General features: G+C 41.8%; 1 protein-coding gene across 1 annotated transcript; it reads left to right on the top strand.

Annotated features, from left to right (window-relative positions):
• Positions 1–743: 743 nt before the first annotated feature.
• Positions 744–14616, top strand: ggps1 (geranylgeranyl diphosphate synthase 1). The gene is made up of 4 exons (XM_069658775.1): positions 744–981; positions 1882–1974; positions 2859–2929; positions 12127–14616. The coding sequence occupies exons 2-4, from the start codon at positions 1902–1904 to the stop codon at positions 12928–12930; spliced, it is 948 nt and encodes a 315-aa protein (XP_069514876.1). The 5' UTR covers positions 744–981; positions 1882–1901; the 3' UTR covers positions 12931–14616.
• Positions 14617–18743: the final 4127 nt, after the last annotated feature.

Here is an 18743-nt window from a genome sequence, read left to right as displayed (position 1 = left end):
CTGTTTGTTGAGTAGCTCATCTAGCTTAGCTCTTTCTGTGATCCTTTCCCCGCCTCCTGAAAATGATTGACGGGCACACTAACCCCCCTACGCCAAAGCTACGCTCGTTCATTGGATGCCACAATGAAAGGAAACGCCTTAGCTGCAAGTGATTGGCCGATCTTAGAGAAAAATATCCATGGTGAAGTGTACAAAGGGACCCTGCATTCACGGGTTATAAGAATAATCGGGAAAATTAGTTTGAAGAAATATTTCCTTGAATGATCCCTCAAACAAATGAGAAAGTAACTAAGAATTGACACCCCGATTCTACGTGGCTCATTTTTTTTTCCACTTTATGCCCTAAAGGCTCATGAACATAAAAAAGTCGGAAGAATGACGACCCAATTCTGGAAATAGGACGATCCGAAGAGCACGTGAATGCAGCATTATCGTACTGGGTGGTTCTCACAATACAGAGAGAAAAATGTTGGATAAAACTACAAGCCCCATGTTTGGAACGCATGAGTGTGTTGTTGTGAGTGCGATATGTATTACAAACTTTGTCGACAGCAATGATGTGTGTCTTTCTGATTAACTTACAGGCCGGAAGCTTTAACCGGACAATGAAGTAATATTACTGCAACAGTGTGCGAGGCCCCCATGTTACAGTCACCCCCTACTCTGCGCATGCTCTGAAACGAACCCGAAGCATATATATATAGCTCATCAAAACTAGCTTGTCTTGAAAAGTGGCAGTGGGGATGGCTAACGGTACTAGCTTATCATAGCATGTGGTGAATTGGCTAGTAATAGACGAACTAAAAATGATGTGAGTGTGGATTTGACGGCCTTATCGCATGCCTTATTTATCCAGCGCCGGACTGGAAGCGTTTAACTTGAATAAGTGCTCAACTGTGGTATACCGGCGCGTTTATGTTAGCGTGCTAACGCTAGCTAACCAGCAATCTGGCTAACCGGAAAACAGACCAGCAAGCCAAGGTGGGTGGAGTTAAGAACGCTGGAAAGGACCTGAGGGAAACTATGACAGCAGCACTTTAAGTTTTATGAATAATTTGTGTCTGTATTATTTTAAATTCATGAATATTGTTTTGCTGTATTTAAACACGTCAATACATTCTCACTTAAAATAACATTTTAAACATGCTGAGAAAACTTGCTGCTAAAACTTTAACTCCTCTTTTTAAAAACACTTCTGAAACATCCACAGTTTAATTCACTTAAAACACTCTTTTTACTATCACAACATGTTGATGTAATTGACCCAGGAAATTTTTGTGTTTTGAAGTAAAATTGACAAAAATAATTGTAAATGGCCTAGAATTTGTTCATTTTGGTAAGGCATTTGTATGCCTTGTAAGGCAAATATTTGTAAGGCATTCTGTACACTAGATTGATGGATGGATGGATGGATGAATCCCAACCTGGGAAATGATGGTGTTACTGCAGCAGTTTAATATGAATAATGGATGGACAGAGAATATATACTAACACTATTCAAGAAGAAAATAAACCCCAAATAGTGGTTTATATGTTGGGATACTTGTCATGATGATGACCTAAATTTTTTCATTTCTGCATCACTTGTTTGTTATTCAGCAGTAAGGTGATTGTTTTAACTTATCCAATCATGTGATCAGTGTGTCACCGTGCAGAAGGGGATTGTATGACTCAGCACAAGTCATGCACAGAGAGCTTTACATGAAGGAAATATTTAATCAGAGTTGTTTAAGTCCACAATCCTGTTTGTGTAGAAAAGTTAGAGCATGTTTAATATAGATCTTTTAATTTTGAATTTTAATATAAAACCTTTATGAGGCTGCATAATAGTGTGAACAGGTCTCCTTACTTTTTTTAAATTATATTTCTTATTCACTTTAGATTTGTGTGAACTTGAAGCAATGGACGCCGCCCAGCAAGCGACCTCCGAGCGAATCCTGCTGGAACCATACAAGTACCTGTTGCAACTACCAGGTGAGTCTTTATTAGTCTTTTACACATTGATAACTAATACACTGGAACTGTCTTAGAAAATTGAATTGTAATACCCATAAATCAGCTAGCTGTTTGCAGTTTAGTGCATGGTATTAATTCTAGTTTAGCTGACTGTTATCTCTTTACCAGGCTCTTTGCTCTTTAGGAGACAGAGACATTTTTTTTATTTGGTGGTCACTTTTTCTAGGCGGTGAAGTGCCTGAGTTTTATTTGGGTAAATAGGACAAGTCCTGAGAGTCTTAGCTAGTTGGGAAGTTTCTTCTGTTGCAGCGTCAGTGTTTCATTTAGGCTCATAAAATCATAAAAATTCCTGCAACAGACTCTAATAAAAAGAAAATACCCATATTTTGGTCTGGGTTTTGGCTAATACATCTTACACAAAACACACTGTGTAGATTGTGGATGCGAGCACTGGAAATGGCTTTACAATGAAAAGGCCAATGATGTCGATTGAAAAAAAACCCCTTTTTCTTTGAACATCAGAAAACTTCCTGTGCTTCAATTAGAGCAGCTGCAAGACTTTTTCTATCCTCCAGCCAGGTTACACACCCCCTCCACTGTTGCCTAAACAGAGATGTGTGCAAGTTTAACTGCAAATCCAAGGGTGATTGGCAGAGGCTGCAAAAGTATTTGACTCAAGTTGAAGTACAGACACTTGTGTTAAAAAGTCAACATAATAAGTAATATTGGACTTGTTTTCAAGTACAGGCTCTGAAATGTCCTCACAGTATAAAGTAAAAAGTGCTTCTCTATTTTCCCGTTCATTTAGGTTGAAACAGTCTTGATATTGGGAAGTTGGCATGAAATGGTGCAAAAATGTATCAATTATTCATCTCAAACTTTTGTTTTCTGCTCTCTTTCAGGAAAGCAGGTGAGGACAAAACTATCCCAAGCTTTTAACCACTGGCTCAATGTTCCAGAGGACAAACTGCAGGTGAGAAAACATTCAGTACAAGCTTCTTATCATTCAGAGTTGTTCAGAGATGTTTAGTGTTGCAGAAGGATCTAGAATCCAAACCAACATTTTATTTTGAAATGCAGCCAGTGTTCTGTCATCCGAGTTAGTGTTAGTACATTTAAAAGTTGGATATAGAGCTCAGAGCATCCATGATCTATTACAGGAGGGTTTGAATGCAGCAAAGGATCAAGTGGAATTAAATGAAAAGGGGGGAACGACTCTTTGTTCATCTCTTTGATCTGGAGGTTTAAAAAATGTAACCTTCCCTACCTTCTGATTTCATTTATTTTTATTGTTTGATGCATCTTGTTTGCCAGTATAGATGGTTCGTATTCTTAGTCAGAGTTTAGAGTTGCCTAAATGTTAGAGCTACATTGATCAATTGTAAGCTTCCAGGCGGCACAAGAGCACGCTGATTTGCTAACATGTCAGCAAAAAGTGAAGCTATTTAGCCGACATCGACCAACTTTTTCATCCCATTCGAGTTTGGTTTATGTTAATCTCTATTTACAGATTAGCATTTATTCATTTTTTTGCTCTGAGAAATCAGGCAATTTAGTTTATTATAGTGAAAGCGTTCATTTTGTTTAAGCTGAGTTCTGGTCTTTGTTTCAGTGATGAAAATATAGGGACTAATCTTCGTTTTCTGTATCTACTTCGCTTTCTCAGTGCAGAATGCTAAGTGCCGAGTCTGTCAGGTCTCATCAGGTTGCCATTCAACAGGTCTCCCTTTATCCTGAATGATTTATAAACCTTCTCCAGATAGAGAAATCACAGCTGCCGCAAAATTCAAAGCTTTTCCTTTGGTCATTTTCTCCCCCCATGCAAAATAAGTCCCTCCCTGAATGTGATGAGCGGTTTCATGCATGTGAAGGAGTTATAAAGATGTCTGAGGAGTTATTAAATATTACAGATTAAACCTGTCATGTCTGCTCTCCTCCGAGGCATATCCCCTTTATTATGTGTTTACATCTTGCAGCAGTATTAATGGGAATCATAAAATACACAACAGAACAAAAAATGCACAAAGATAACAAAAACAGAAGTAACCCACCCATTCCCCGCGTCTCATTCTTAGCATTTTGTTTTATGTCAAACAATCATAGAGAAGAAGTATAATAATGGTTTTTAAGAGCATTAAGGTGCAAACCATATTCATGTCCAGATAGATAAACAGCTCAATATCAGCCCTCACATTCACATGCATGAAATATATTTAATCACAGCTTTTACACCGCGCTGGGCAGTACGTCTTCACATGATGAATCCAGTTTGCTAAATAAATAAAAGCAGCGACTGAACATTCAGAGTGCCATTTTTGATTATTTCCACGTCACACACTGCCACGGTCGTGCTGACATTTACAATTGAGGAGCACAGACGCTCCTTCAGGCTAAAATGACATGTTACCTCAGAGATTTGACTCTTTCTGATCAGTTTCAGAGCTTTGTTTATGTGCAGATTGAAACTAAATCTACTCTAATTCTCCTGGTAATTCCACGTTAGAAAGAAAGTCCTTGTCTTCTGGTAGTCGAGGTTTAAATGTACTCCACATTTCAAAGCACTGTCTCCCCCCTCAGTGCAGCAGCTCGGTAAACTCCCGTTGAACCCTTCATGCCGACTCCTCTCGTCATCGTTAGCAAACTGCTGCCAAGACGTCTCCGCCACGAAAACAACCGTGCCTTCAGATAGATGGAGGCAGCGACAGCAGCACACTGTCTCATTCAGCTGGCGATGAATTTTTCATCAAACCCTCCGTATGTGTTTCTCCACAGCGAGTACAGAACAGGTTGTGGAGGTTTGGGGAAATTCCCTGTGTACACACCAGTTGCAGTGTGACCTTTTAGCCGACCGGCTTCCTCCTGTTCTCTGTGATGGTGGAGAAAGGTTAGCTTTTGTATGCCGTCTTCTGCTTTGAACACACGTGTCATTCATGATTATGTCTGCAGCCTCGGGCTAGGAGCTTCTGTAGGTTTTACTCTTGAACTACTGAGATTCTATAAAGCCGTCATTTTGACTGTTAATGTCTTAATATTTAAAAGATTAAATTGGCCTGTAATTTAAGAATAGGTTATGCAATCATCTCAGAAAGGTAAAATAATAAACATCAGGATGCAAAACTTTTATTCTGATAAATGTAGAAATTTATCAGGTAGTCCTTTTCTGCAAGAACCTGCAGAAACAAGCTCGAAGTAGATCTGAAGCTTTGGATCTTGGGATGCAAAAACCTTATGGAGGCGTATAATAACACGTTACAAAAATCTGTCAAAAGTCACAAGAAAAGGACAAACTAACTCGTGTGGAGAGCAAAAATTATCAAGCAACAACATGCTGTAAAATTAGGACGAAAATATCAGTATCCTCCTCTTAGTTGGCTCCCTGGAACAAGGCATCTGGATACCTTGGGGATAATTTTCTCCCTGGAGAATTGATTTAAGGAAACATAAAGACAGCCAACAACAACCTTGTGGTACAAGTAAAGAGTTAAACGTTACACCTGCCAAAAAGTCAGCAATTAAAAACACTAAATAAAGCAGTTCCACTTTAAAAATCTCTAAAAGTGTCTCTCAAAGTCCTTCAGCAGACACACAAAGATTTATTCTTGTACTTTTTCAGATGTCAAGATCAGGTGTCTGAATCGGTGTTGGAAAAGAAAAAGAAACATGGTATCAGAGCTTCTCCTGGTTCATGTTATCATATCAGACATGATGTAGTAACTCAGAAATGCTGCACAGTTTAATATTAAGAATTTCCTTACAAGGGGATACAACCCTGCAGTGTGTCAGAGTGTTATCATCACACGCAGCAGATAAGAGGTCGTGACCACAGCTGCTGATTGTACTGCAGTAAAGGCTACATGAGGCCACACAGGACATTTGTGAAGCCTTTGTGTTGCAGGGTTTTTCCCAGGCAGCAGTTTAACTGTAGACGTCAGCTGAGACACTTCCTCACACTTCTCGTCAGCGATTAGACAACAGCTTAAACACTAAGAGCACTCATTAGATGTATGATCTCTGTTTGAAGCTCCTGGCTCCTTTAATGTTTGCTTTATTTTATTAAAGTGTATATTTTTTATGACGACCGTATAAACAAGGGGACGAAGAAAAGGAGGGACATCAACAAATAATGATATGAAAACATAAATCTGTTTAGTAAGAGACAGGAATCATTAAAAGCTGGTTTCAGTGTCAAATCTAGCAACTTTTAATACGATTATATCCAGACTGTATGATTGCCTTCTTCAATCCAAGCCTGAGAATTAATTATGTATGAAAGAGGAGGAAGGAAAATAAGGTAAAGGAATAAAACTGCATGCAGAGAATTCTAAAATAAAAATATTACATGATTACGTCAAGTGAAGGTAGTCGGAGATTATTTGGAATAAATGTTTTCAGGTTATTGTTCCTTTTGCAGGAAATTCATAAACGTATGGAAACATATTGTCAGCTTTTAGGTGTGATACACTGGAGGCGTTTTATTTAATGGGTGGAGACTGAATTGTATGAAACTGGTAAAAATACTTTTTTTGCAGCGAGCAAAAAGGCAAAAACGGCTAACCAGGAAGTGGTTAAAGTCAGAGCCTATGAATAGTGTTGTGGCAACTTAAAATAAAAACCTACTTTGCCACTGTTGCAGGACGTGAAGTTTCTGAGTTGTGCTTTCAAAAAAGGCAAACTTCCATATAATTCAGAGAGGAAACGAGACGGATGATTTATTCCACAAAAATAAAACAAACATTTCTTTTCACTATACAAGTTGAATACCTTCTCCCCCAGAGCATGTGCCAGCAGGTGCCCACATGACACTTTACTACAGTTAGCGCCGCTTTATGACAGCAGGGTCAATCTGTAAAAGCAGGACAAACTAAGGGAGTCCAGATATTTATATTAATCTGCTAGATAAACACAAATAATATAGATAAAGATGAAATAAAGTAAGTAAAGTAAAGACAACTACAGAATTATTTTGTAGTTGTTACTACAGCTCTAACAAATATGTAATGTATGTCATTTAAAGGTTTAAAAAAATATATTTGTTATATGGACTAAGTGGACTCGGCACATTTAACCTGTTAGGTCAGACTTTATTTGACTTGGTAAAATGAAAATGAAGAAAATAATGTGATTTATTGATCCCACTTTTAATTCAGTTTTTTCCCCTATTTTATATTCGTATTTTTTCTCCCCTTCGATTTTTTGCAGCATCCAATAAACTTGTTATTTCAACCTTAAAATAATAAAATCTAATGTTATTTCACAAAGCATCTGGACGAGCCAGACTTATAATAGATGTCGGATTTATTTCAATTTGTATTTATTTATATTTTTCTTTTTGGTTGTTGCTGTGTGCACAGAATGCCCGGATTAAGAGTGCATGCCTTTCTGGACATTTTACAAACAAAGCGCGGACGTCTGCCATATTTGATACATCTGTGAGATAAAACTGCTGCTCTACATGAATGAGACAGCACTTTTGTGTGACACAACCCAGTAGGCGTGGTGTGTGATCATGTGGGTGAACTTGTTAAAACCTTGGCTCAGCTCAAACACTCAGGTGTACTTGTTCTGCTTATTAGCTCCTACTGTCCTCCCTCTCTGAGACAGGTTGACATACAGGTTTACACATAACTGCCTGGCCTGCTTCAGAGTTTTTTCTCTCAATATATTCGACTTCTTTGTTGTGAAGGCGTCTCTGCATTCTTAATGGATTACTGATTGTAGCTTCTGCAAACAGTGAGTGTCTGACTCTGTGACCTCTGGTGATAATCAATGACATCTTGTGGAGAAGTGAGAGCACTTAAACAGCAGCGTTTTAAAGACTCCAGACACTCGAAGTCTGAAACTCAGACTTGTTGTTGCTTTTGTTTGATAGCTGCTGTTTTTATCTGCGTTTTTGTGCCCTTAGAGATGAGATCCAATGATTTGTATTTAGAGAAGTTGTAGTAACAAATTGCTTCAAAACACCAGTTGGTGGATGGGGTGTCTCTGTGCAGCGTCTCTGCTCTGGATGTCTGACTTGACGCTGGAGGACAGGCAGCAGCTCGTTCTTCCTCTCGGCCTTCACACACTCATCATGCTGCACTTTGTGCTGTTTTTTCAGCTGCTTCAACAAGTTAGTCGTGTTGCTTCGCGGTGCAGACGCAGGTTTCAAGACCTCTTTGCTGATCATTTCTTCTTGCCCTAAACCTGAAACACCTCCAAACAAGCGCTGACGAGCCGTTTGACTTTAGTTTCACCGACCGACTCTGTTGTTCACTCTTCCACTCCAAACTGCTGCTGCTGCAAGGTAGGCACTCATCACATGACATGCCAGCTCCCCCAGAAGTGAAGCCACAGACTCTCCATCGCCCCCTGGGGGAGGGGCTGGTAGTTTAGAGAGCACTTGATTTGATATGCAGCAGCATCTTAAATGTCAATATCACCGTCAATCATCGTGATCGGGGTTAATATTCGATTAATTGTGCAGCCCTAGTCCTCTTTGTTACCACTTTTACTCAGGATGGATTATTGTCAAGTTTATGTCGTATTTTCCGTCTGTTTGTTCCTATGAGACGTACTTCAGGCTGCATATTTGAATGAAAAGTGCTATAAAGTTGAGGATAGTTGTAGGTCACGAGGACAATAATCCGTTTGCTTTTGGCAGCATAATATTCAGCTTTGTTCATGTGTGCGTTCATCGTACCCACAATCCTCTGAGTGTCTCTCTGAGGCTGCGTGCTGAGCGAGCGTCGGGACCCTGCAGAAGGAAACGTTGTGTTTGGCGGATAAACTGCTCGACTGGCCCGGCCTTGGCCATCTGCCTGACCCACTGAGCCTCTCTTTGTGCTCCCCAGCTTCACACAAACAGCTTTCATTACCCGAACACACCACTCGTCTTTAAACCAGCAGAGCGCTCCAGCAGGCTGCACGGCCGGCTCAAGACAGCAGACTCCTGATGGATACCCGGACTTTTGTGTGTCTAACACGGAGCTGAAACTAAACCATTTACTTTGACGTTTACTTTGGCTGTGTGCCCGAGGTGGGAAGTCAAAAAGAGCAGAAACGTATTAGTCATTTTATTTTAGTCGAGTTTTCAGGTATCTGATCTTTACTCGAGTGTTTACTTTTCTGTCAACTTTTTACTCTTATTTCTCACATTTTAACACAAAAATCTGAATATTCTCCTTAAACTTTCAAAGCTGGCTGCTCACTTCAGCTTAAAATCATTTAAGGATTATTTTGATTATTGATTAATTTTCCTAAATATCCACGTTGCACATGTGCTGCCTCATTGTTCCTTCGACTCAACACAGCAGTACATGTGTGTTAATGATGTTAAAGCTGTAAAGATTAAGAACTGCGCCCACGTCATTCTCTCTTTAGAGGAGGTGAAAGTGTGTTAAGCCTACAGTGTCACATTTGATTACATAACCCTGTGAAAGCATCTTCTCGGGCCGCTGTCACTCACTCACGGGCACGACGTGGAGGTGTAGAGTGGATAAGATGGCAACGTCAATCAGGACCGTCTCCAGCGTCTCTTAATTGTTTGTTTTTGCAACGACTGCTTCGTCTGCTGATGAGGACGCTCACAAGTGGAGCAGTGTAGTAAAGAGTGTAGACATGGCACCCTCTGCTGTTTACAAGTTGTAATGCATCATTTACACAGAGCTGCAGAGAACTGTCTGTTGGTTATCAGTGTAGGAAAACAAGTTTGTAGCAGAGCAGCTTTCTTCTCAAAGTAAGATTCGGCCGCTCCTTTGAACAAGATGTCGATGCATTTATCGAGTAGATTTCAAGATCGCAATGATCTCTTCACTTGTCCTCCAAAACATTCAAAACTCTGCAGCGGACAGAGTCGGACAGAGTCGGACAGAGGGACGATATCTGTCAGCACCGTTTAGCTAATCTTCTCCCAGTGTGGTTTTCTTCTGCCTGTTTACAGGCTTGTAACGCTGCAGGACCAGCCTACATGACTAATTCTTTGTATTTTTATCATCCTTCTGGACTTTTAGATCTTCTGCAGCTGGTTTTGAATACAAACTGTCACAGCAATAAGAAATCAGCTTTTATTAACAGTTAAAAACCCAAGCATGTAATATTTGATACACACGTTTTTCAGACCTCTAAGGTCGTCGGTGTGATCATTTATTTACACATGCAGTGAACAGATAATCCACCAGAGAGCAGAACATCAGACCCAGAGGAGCCTTGAACGAGACATCAAATGGGAGGTGGTCGGTCTGTGACCCACACGAGGTTTTGACGGATATTTTTGGCATTTTTGAAAAAGTTAAGGCAACAAAAACATTCAAATTGTTACTGAAACTTCAAGAGGAATATTTACTGGATTGAAGAAAGATACGACCTGATATTGACCTATTTTAAAACGTGCGTATCATGTGTATAATGTATCTGTAAATGTAAAATGTATTAAAATAATTCAAAGTGTAAATGACATAATTGGATATATTTCGTGGAAATGAATACATTTAAAGCCCCTATTGTGATGCTTCTTACATATGCAACCTGCTGTATCACAGTAATGGGTCAATTATTGGCTCTCCTGCTTTATGTTTGACAATGTTACAGTTTCATGTAGCAGACGCTTTTGTCCAAAGCGACGAACATCTGAGAGTTAAACGACACGAGCAACGATGGAGACAGGAAGAGCCAACAAACCGCTTCACGTGCGATCGGACACTGGTGCTGACAGACAGAGCACAGGGCGTTTGTTTGTTTGTTTGTTTGTTGTTATAATAATCATCGTCAACATCAACAACATCCTCAATGTCATCATCAATAGCATCACCATCATTCATTCATCATCAGAGGTGTTCATAAAGAGCTGGGTCTTTAGCTTCTTCATAAAGGTGAAAGGGACTCTGCGGACCGAGTGGAGTTTGGTAGCTCGTTCCACCACCGGGGGGCGACTGAGGAGAAGAGTCGAGTTAGAGACTTAGGGCCCTGTTGTGATGAGGGCGTTCAGGTAGGCAGGAGCTATTTTTATTGCCGTTTTGTAAGCGAGCAACAGAGTTTGAATTTGATGCGAGCGGCGACTGGGAGCCAGTGGAGGGATACGAGCAGTGGTGGGATACGAGCAGTGGTGGGATACGAGCAGTGGAGGGATACGAGCAGTGGAGGGATACGAGCAGTGGTGGGATACGAGCAGTGGAGGGATACGAGCAGTGGTGGGATACGAGCAGTGGAGGGATACGAGCAGTGGTGGGATACGAGCAGTGGTGGGATACGAGCAGTGGTGGGATACGAGCAGTGGAGGGATACGAGCAGTGGTGGGATACGAGCAGTGGAGGGACTTGTGCTGTTTTGGGTAAGACCAGTCACGCTGCTGCGTTCTGGATCCTCTGCAGAGGTTTGAATGTGCATGCAGGAAGGCCTGCCAGGAGGGAGCTGCAGTAGTCAATGTGTGATATCACCAGAGCCTGTACCAGCAGGTGTGTTGCATGCTCTGACAGGTAGGGTCTGAGCCTCCTGATGTTGTACCGGTCAGATCGACATGATTTGACGCCCAGGTTCCGGGCAGACTTCGTGGGTAGGAGTTCAGTTTGTCCAAGCTGGATTCTTCTGCTAACACATTTTCACAAATAAAAAATTGTACAATTTTTTTGTACAAAGTTTTAAGACGTTAAAGGGAAAATTAAAGAAATGGTGAGTGTAAGTGTGTTATGTGAGACGTGTTATGTGAGACGTGGTATGTGAGACGTGGTATGTGAGACGTGGTATATTCTGCGGGTGGTTATATCAGCATGATGGACTTTTTAAGGGTTAAAACATTTGTGTTGTATACTTTAAATTTAAAAAACAGTGTAAACAGTAAATTGCACAACAGAAACGCCTGTCGTATCAAATATGATACAAAACTCATAAATGCAACGAGTTCTTTTTTATTTGTCAGACAGTTTGATGGCTCAGGTCACACAGGGTTCTTAACCAGAACTATGGAGCTCCTTACATCAGGCTGTAAGACATGCAAACTATTTGACCAGTTTGAAACGACAGTTGAAAAAGTTTTATTGTGAAGCACTTTGAACGACTCCCCCTGTATGAGAGATGCAATTATTATGAAAACATAAAAACCTGAACTAGTGAAAGTTACGTTTTTTTCTTTTTCAGGCACTTTGCATTGATCATTTCTGTGTACTCGTACAGTTTAATGATCTGGTGTGTTTGTGTCAGGTGATCATCGAGGTGACGGAGATGCTGCACAATGCAAGCCTGCTCATCGACGACATCGAGGACAGCTCCAAGCTGCGGCGAGGCTTCCCGGTGGCCCACAGCATCTACGGCATTCCCTACGTCATCAACTCGGCCAACTACGTCTACTTCCTGGGTCTGGAGAAGGTTCTGACCCTGGAGCATCCCGAGGCCGTCCGAGTGTTCACCCGGCAGCTGCTGGAGCTGCACCGCGGTCAGGGCCTTGACATCCACTGGAGGGACAACTACACCTGCCCCACCGAGCAGGAGTATCGTAACATGGTGCTGCAGAAGACTGGAGGGCTGTTCGGCCTGGCTGTGGGTCTGATGCAGCTCTTCTCCGACTGGAAACAGGACCTGAAGCCGCTCCTGGACACGCTGGGCCTCTTCTTTCAGATCCGAGACGACTACAGCAACCTTTACTCCCACGAGTACAGCGAGAACAAGAGCTTCTGCGAGGACCTGACCGAGGGGAAGTTCTCTTTCCTGACTATTCACGCCATATGGTCGCACCCAGAGAGCACCCAGGTGCAGAACATCCTGAGGCAGCGCACGGAGAACGTGGACATCAAACGTTACTGTGTGGACTACCTGAAGAAGGTGGGCTCGTTCGCTTACACCCGTCAGACTCTGCGGGATCTGGAGGTGGAGGCGTACCGCCTCATCAAGGAGTTTGGAGGAAACCCGCAGCTGGAGAGCCTCGTCAAACAACTCAGCCAGATGTATCAAGAGGATGAAGCCACCGCAGAGTCCATCACTGAGGCACAATCCAGCCAAGACCACTGACCTCATCGCTTCACTGCTACACAGCTAACACAGACGAAGTGCAGCATGTCACACGAGTAAACCACGACCACCAGAGGGGAAATAACAGCATCACAAAATCCAACCACTCGCTGACATGATAAGAAAAGGTCTGAAACTAGCTTTAAAAACAAGAAACGTCAGAGGATTTCAATTAAATCCTTTGATATATATATACACAACTATTTTGTGACATCCCCAGGTAAGATCGTCATTTAAGCTAACAAAGATCAAACCAGGCCTTGCGTCGTTCAGCTACAATCTGCAGTTTGTTTTTCTGACTCTCAGGACGCCACAGTTCACTCGTTCTTCCTGCTGATGCCTTTTGTCTTATTGTCTGTTCACTCGTGTTTGGCTTTCTAACAAAACAGATTTTCCTGTGATTCAGACGTAATAATTGGGTCACAAGGAAGCAGAAATAACTGCATAACGACACAGATGTGTAGTAAGTAAAATGTCATGCTTTGTGAAGTCTGTCCGCAAGACGACAATCAAACAACTTTTAACCTGCTTGTTTCCTGAAGTGAAGCTGGGTTGGTAATCTCTGATGCAGTTTGAGGACGTCTTTACCCTGATGGGCTCAAATGTTCCTTCTCTTTTGGTTTGAACACCTTTAGAGGTTTGGATATATGAAAAACTTCTGTTGGTGGTTCATCGTCACACAGCAGCTTTAAGACATCGTTTGCAAGCAGACGAAAGTGACGAGAGGCTCCTTCACATACGGATTATATTATTTTACCTTTTGAATAATGCACAGATTTTCTTTCATGATTAATTGATTCATATTTAGTCTATAAAGGCCCCAAAGTCTCGTCTAACAGTCCAAAGCACTCGAAGCACTCGATTTTGACAAAGAAAAATCTTCACATTTAAGAAGCCGGAAACAGAATTTGTTGACATATCTGCTTAGCTGAAACGATCAATTATCAAAACACTGTGCGATTAATTTCCTTTGGATTAAGTAATCATTTAATCTTGCAGCTCTGCGTTCAAACAAAGCAAAGTATATGTAAAGCTGTGTGTTGTTTTCCTCTCTGGTGCGGGCGGGGCTTAATTGCACTCTGTCTCTCTTCTTCTCCTGCACACTCCACTTGCACAGAAAATGTGTGAACACAGATGCACACATTCTTGAGACACACTGGTATGTTAATCTTTCAATTTGAGCTCTTGATTTCTGGTCGACGGCTTCAGATGCATTTTAAAATGTGTAAATGTTGCCTCTTTTGTGTGCGAGAAAGCATCCGCCAAGTGATGCTTAACAAAGAAGACATCAGCATTTTGTGGAGCCGTGCATCAGTGGAAGACATGAATGATAACAGACTTTAAACAGCAGTCGGACAACAGCTGAAACGCCTTCCTTTTCATGATGAGAAATTTATTTTTTTATGTTTTGTCACAGATGAAAATTGTGTATCTGGAGCAGAGTGAATGCTGGGAGTTTTTCTTGTTTAAAAAAAGAGATGTGTGATTTGGGATCTTTAATCGTGAAGCCGCCGGAGTGCCAATCCTGTACCGACATTCTCCTTGTTATGTAACATGCTGGTATTATATGCAAAGCAGAGCTCACGCTGTTTATGCTCGGCTGTATGTGAACACATTGCAGTTTCCTTCTAATGTTTTATGATTTCACTTGTTATATTTGTAAGTAGACGCTGCGGTTAACAACTTCTTTGCATCTATTTAATAAAAAAAAACTTTAAAGGAAAACCGGTGGGCTCGTCTGACTTCTAAAACGAGATTTCACATCTCCCCCGTGGTATCAGGGCTGGTTTGTTTTCAGGGTTTGGAGCTGAGCATGTTTAATGTAACGGAGGAGAGAGATGGAGGCTTCTCCAGGGACGAGCAGCTCCATCTACTGAGCACACGGCTGTAACTGAAAATCAAGACGTGACTAACAAAGTTGTTTTTGTGCCTCCAACTGTAAAACCAGACTTCTTCCTACACTGGACCAGAGGGCTGAACTATGAAGCAAGTTCGACACACACAGGATTTCTTTCTGTTTGCTCGACAAAACCTAAAGCCTCAGTCAGAAAGCTACGGAAGCCCTAAGTGGACATGCATCCATACATTTTGATCATGAAGTCGTGACACGGAGTCACGATCAGGGAAATCTCTTTAGAGCGCCAAATATTTGTAAATTAAAACATCGCTGATTGTATTGCACGAGTCAGGACGACGATATATTGCCAGATCGATATTTTGTCCCACCCCCAGTGTTTGTCATTTGTCGTTTCTTTAGCACTAAAAGCACTAAAAGCGGGGCCGCCTTCTTCAGGCAGATTGTTAAATTAAACGGCAATGAAGAATAAAAAAACCTTTTTACGGGAAAAAACTAAACTGCTGCAGAAAACTGTCGCTTTAAACTGCAAATTATTATATTTGTTTTACCAGCCTTTAAACCCTTAGTGCCTCCTGTTTGTTTCTAATGTGACAACTGCACATAGTAGACGTCTTCGGGCCGGATCAGACAGGACGCGTTTTAGCAGCTGGGGGCTTTTTTGTCATTGTTTTCAATGAGACGCTTTTTAGGCGCTGCTTTTGCGTTGCAGAGCGCCGCACGTTTTTCCGCTCTGTGCACCTCGAGTTGAAAAAACTTCAACTCAAAGCAGAAAAGCGCCCGACGTCATGGGCGTTTTTTTCTCATTGTCCAATCGGATGAAAGGAGAGGCGGGCCTTCTGTCAGTTTACAATGTAACGGTTAGGTTAATGACAGCTAATGATTCGGTGGTTGCCTTAACAACAGTAGGGAAAAAAAGCCGCCCCAGCTGCTATAACGCGCTCTGTCTGATCGGGTGTTTACTTCCACAAAAAAAAGCAGTGCGGTGCGCCTCGCGTTTTACAGCCTGCAAGCAGACAGCCTGTCTGATCGGGCCCTTAAACTTTAACAATGATGCACATGATTACAGGATAGGATAGGCGCTTCATTGTCATTGCATAAAATAATACATTTGTTTGGTTGCAATCCTGTGCAGCAGCACTACAAACACTGGTCTAGAAAATATATATATATATATATAGCTATGTGCATATGAAAATAAAGTAGTGCTAGATTTGAATAAATAGATAAATTAGTCGTAAAAAGTCCAGCCAAGTTATTGCACAAAATAAGTGTTAAAAACTTTTCAGCAGAAAAAGTCACGATATGCATTTAGGTCTGACACCGTCACATCATGACGGACACAAATCAAAGCTAAATTCATTTAATCGATTTAATGTGATCTGTACGGAAGCCCTAAGCGGACATGCATACATACATTTATTTATTTTTTTTACCGCTTTCCTGTCCTAACGAGTCATTTCAGTTTTCTTGAGATCTCGACTGATTTGTCTCGTTATCTCAGAAACAAGCTGCACCACCGTATCGTCAGATGATCATAACTCGTATCCCCTCAAAACAAACAGAAACAGGCTTAACTGACCTCAGCAGTGTGGCCGATGTCCTGCTCTGTAACATCGGTGAGCAGCCTGATGAATGTTTTCTACAGCGACAGAAAATGATCCCGTTATCACGACAAAACCAGATTTGTTATCACGGGGAAACGGAGTGAATAACATGTATGGACGTTTGTCCACTTAGGGCTTCCGTAGTGTAAATCAGGGCCAAGCATAAGAACATAACCCACAGCAGTGTGAAGCATCATCTGTCAGTGTATGATTAATCTGCTGTGTGGAGTTTAAAGGGTTAATGTTACCTGACGCAAACAGGAAACATTTATTTGCTTGACAACAGACAGAACTAATGAATGAGCTAAATGAGCGACTAATAAAAGAACTAATAATAAAACAATGTTCTGACAAATGTTAGCATCCACAGCATGAGCGCTCGTCTCTTATTGGAGGAAATGATTGCTGTCTGAACTGGTGTGCACTATTTCTCTGTCCTTCTGCTGTGTGCATCGATGTTTTCTCTTTTGATACGAGCATGTGCGTGCCTACATGTGCACATTTGTTCCTTGTTGCTAATCCATCTGATGGCCATGTTCTTTAATTTGCACCTGGGAGCCTGACTGTCTCGTGCTCAGGTGTTTGCAACTATCTGGCATGTTTAAGGTCAAACTGTGAGCTGAGGGCTGCTCACTGAAGAAGGCTGTTTTTGCCACTCTGCACAAGTTGTTACTCCGCTTGTTTTCAACATGATCTGTCGTTTTAGCACTTTTATGATGAAATAGCCGATTGAATGAAGACTTTTTTGTAAGCTGATTCGATGTCTTACAGAATAACCTAATGTTCTTTGTTTCGAGGAACCTTGAACAAACACTCACACAGGCTGGCTGCTTTGGATGTTGTTGGTGTTTTACTGCGAGCTCGTTCTGTAATACGAGAGACACCGCTCATCTAAATCCTGTGTTATCTGCTGCTTGTGTTAATACTGCGAGTTTTCTCCTCGGCTGCCCTGCGGACAGAGGCTATCTGTCCCAGACAGCTCTGTTGACTCGCTGAAGCTCTGCTCCTGACAGCTGCAATTCACTTAATGACGAGTCTTTCAGGTCGAATTGTAGCTTCTCTCAAAATACATCAATTCATCAAAATGTCAAAGGGAAGCGGTTCCTTGTCCCTAATTCTCCTCCCGAGCAGCCATAAGTGCAGGAAAATGTGATGCAAATGCGTTTCTGATTCGATAAACAGCAGAGTCGGATGAAGTGGCTTTGGCGGAGCCGTCTTAAGTCCATCACAATAATCAAAGCCTCTCACAGTTCTCATTTCTTCTCTCCAGGTCGACTGGATTGATTTTCTCCACCCACGGTGTCTGAGTTCTGTTTGAGAGCAAAACAAAATAGCTTTTGTGTGAAGAGCGACGTGGCTCAGTCACTGTCTCACTCAGCCTCTGTGAGCTTTGGATTATTTATCACTGGGCTGAGCTTTACACATTTGTGTTGCTTCGTAGCACTCCAAGAGAGATTTCAGAAATATTCTTGAGGCAACAACAAAAAACTGGTGGATGAGAATGGAAATAGACGTGCTGTGCTCGTACATCTTCACTGATTTCACACTTCTTCTGAATCTTAAGGAAACTTTTCTGTTGTTCTTCGAGCACCTTGCTGACAGATTCTTTGATTCATTTACACTCAGCCAGAACAGGTGCCGTCCTCACTGTGAGGCTGCTGAGCTGCTCTGCTGGAGAAACTGGCAGGACATTTTGTTCCTCTACAATGTGACTTCAACTGGTCTACATATTCCATACCTGAGAAATTAAGCCAAGGTATTAGTGCCAACAGCTGCAGTTCCTCTGGTGTCCACTTGAGGCTGTCTCCAGCAGTGAGTCAGTCCCCATAGAGCCCCATGTTAAACTTTACAGCAGAAATAAACATGTTTACAGCCTGGTACAAAAAACAGTTTGGGTCTCTATAGCTCATTTCTCTCTTCATGACAACTGTACGGGGAGAATCTTTATACAGCTCACCTGTTTACATTATATTAAGGCTTAAAGTGATGCAGCATTAGGGGCGTGGCCTCTTTGAGTGACAGCTGGGAGCTGCTAGCTAGATGTCACCTCAGCTAATTCAGTTACTGAACGTAACCTCTGGGCCGTGTTTGTGCTCTTACACTCATTATTTTATTTATGTTAGCAGTGATTAGCAGCTATCTGTGTCTGTGCTCACCGTACTACCCGGCCCGGGCCTGTGAGTCAGGATCGTTGTTGGCTGTTCCCTGCAGAAAAGATGGCGGGTCGTCACGGTGAGACCGGTTCTTTAAAGTTACCCGCTTTTTATTCTGAGCTACCCCCCAAAAAGAATTTAACTTTGTGGGAAACATGATTGTAAAGCAGCCGATGAGCAGCTAATGAATACGCTCGG

This window comes from Semicossyphus pulcher, unplaced genomic scaffold, assembly GCF_022749685.1.
Source record: "Semicossyphus pulcher isolate SPU_LCO1_2020_fin unplaced genomic scaffold, fSemPul1.0.p SCAF_12, whole genome shotgun sequence".
Lineage (NCBI taxonomy): Eukaryota > Metazoa > Chordata > Actinopteri > Labriformes > Labridae > Semicossyphus > Semicossyphus pulcher.
This window is presented reverse-complemented; position numbering and strand designations above follow the sequence as displayed.

Coding starts and splice junctions, on each gene's coding strand:
- ggps1 (XM_069658775.1), top strand. CDS start 1,902: ATGGACGCCGCCCAGCAAGCGACCTCCGAGCGAATCCTGCTGGAACCA. Junction 1,975..2,858: donor GTACCTGTTGCAACTACCAG/GTGAGTCTTTAT, acceptor GCTCTCTTTCAG/GAAAGCAGGTGAGGACAAAA. Junction 2,930..12,126: donor TTCCAGAGGACAAACTGCAG/GTGAGAAAACAT, acceptor TGTTTGTGTCAG/GTGATCATCGAGGTGACGGA.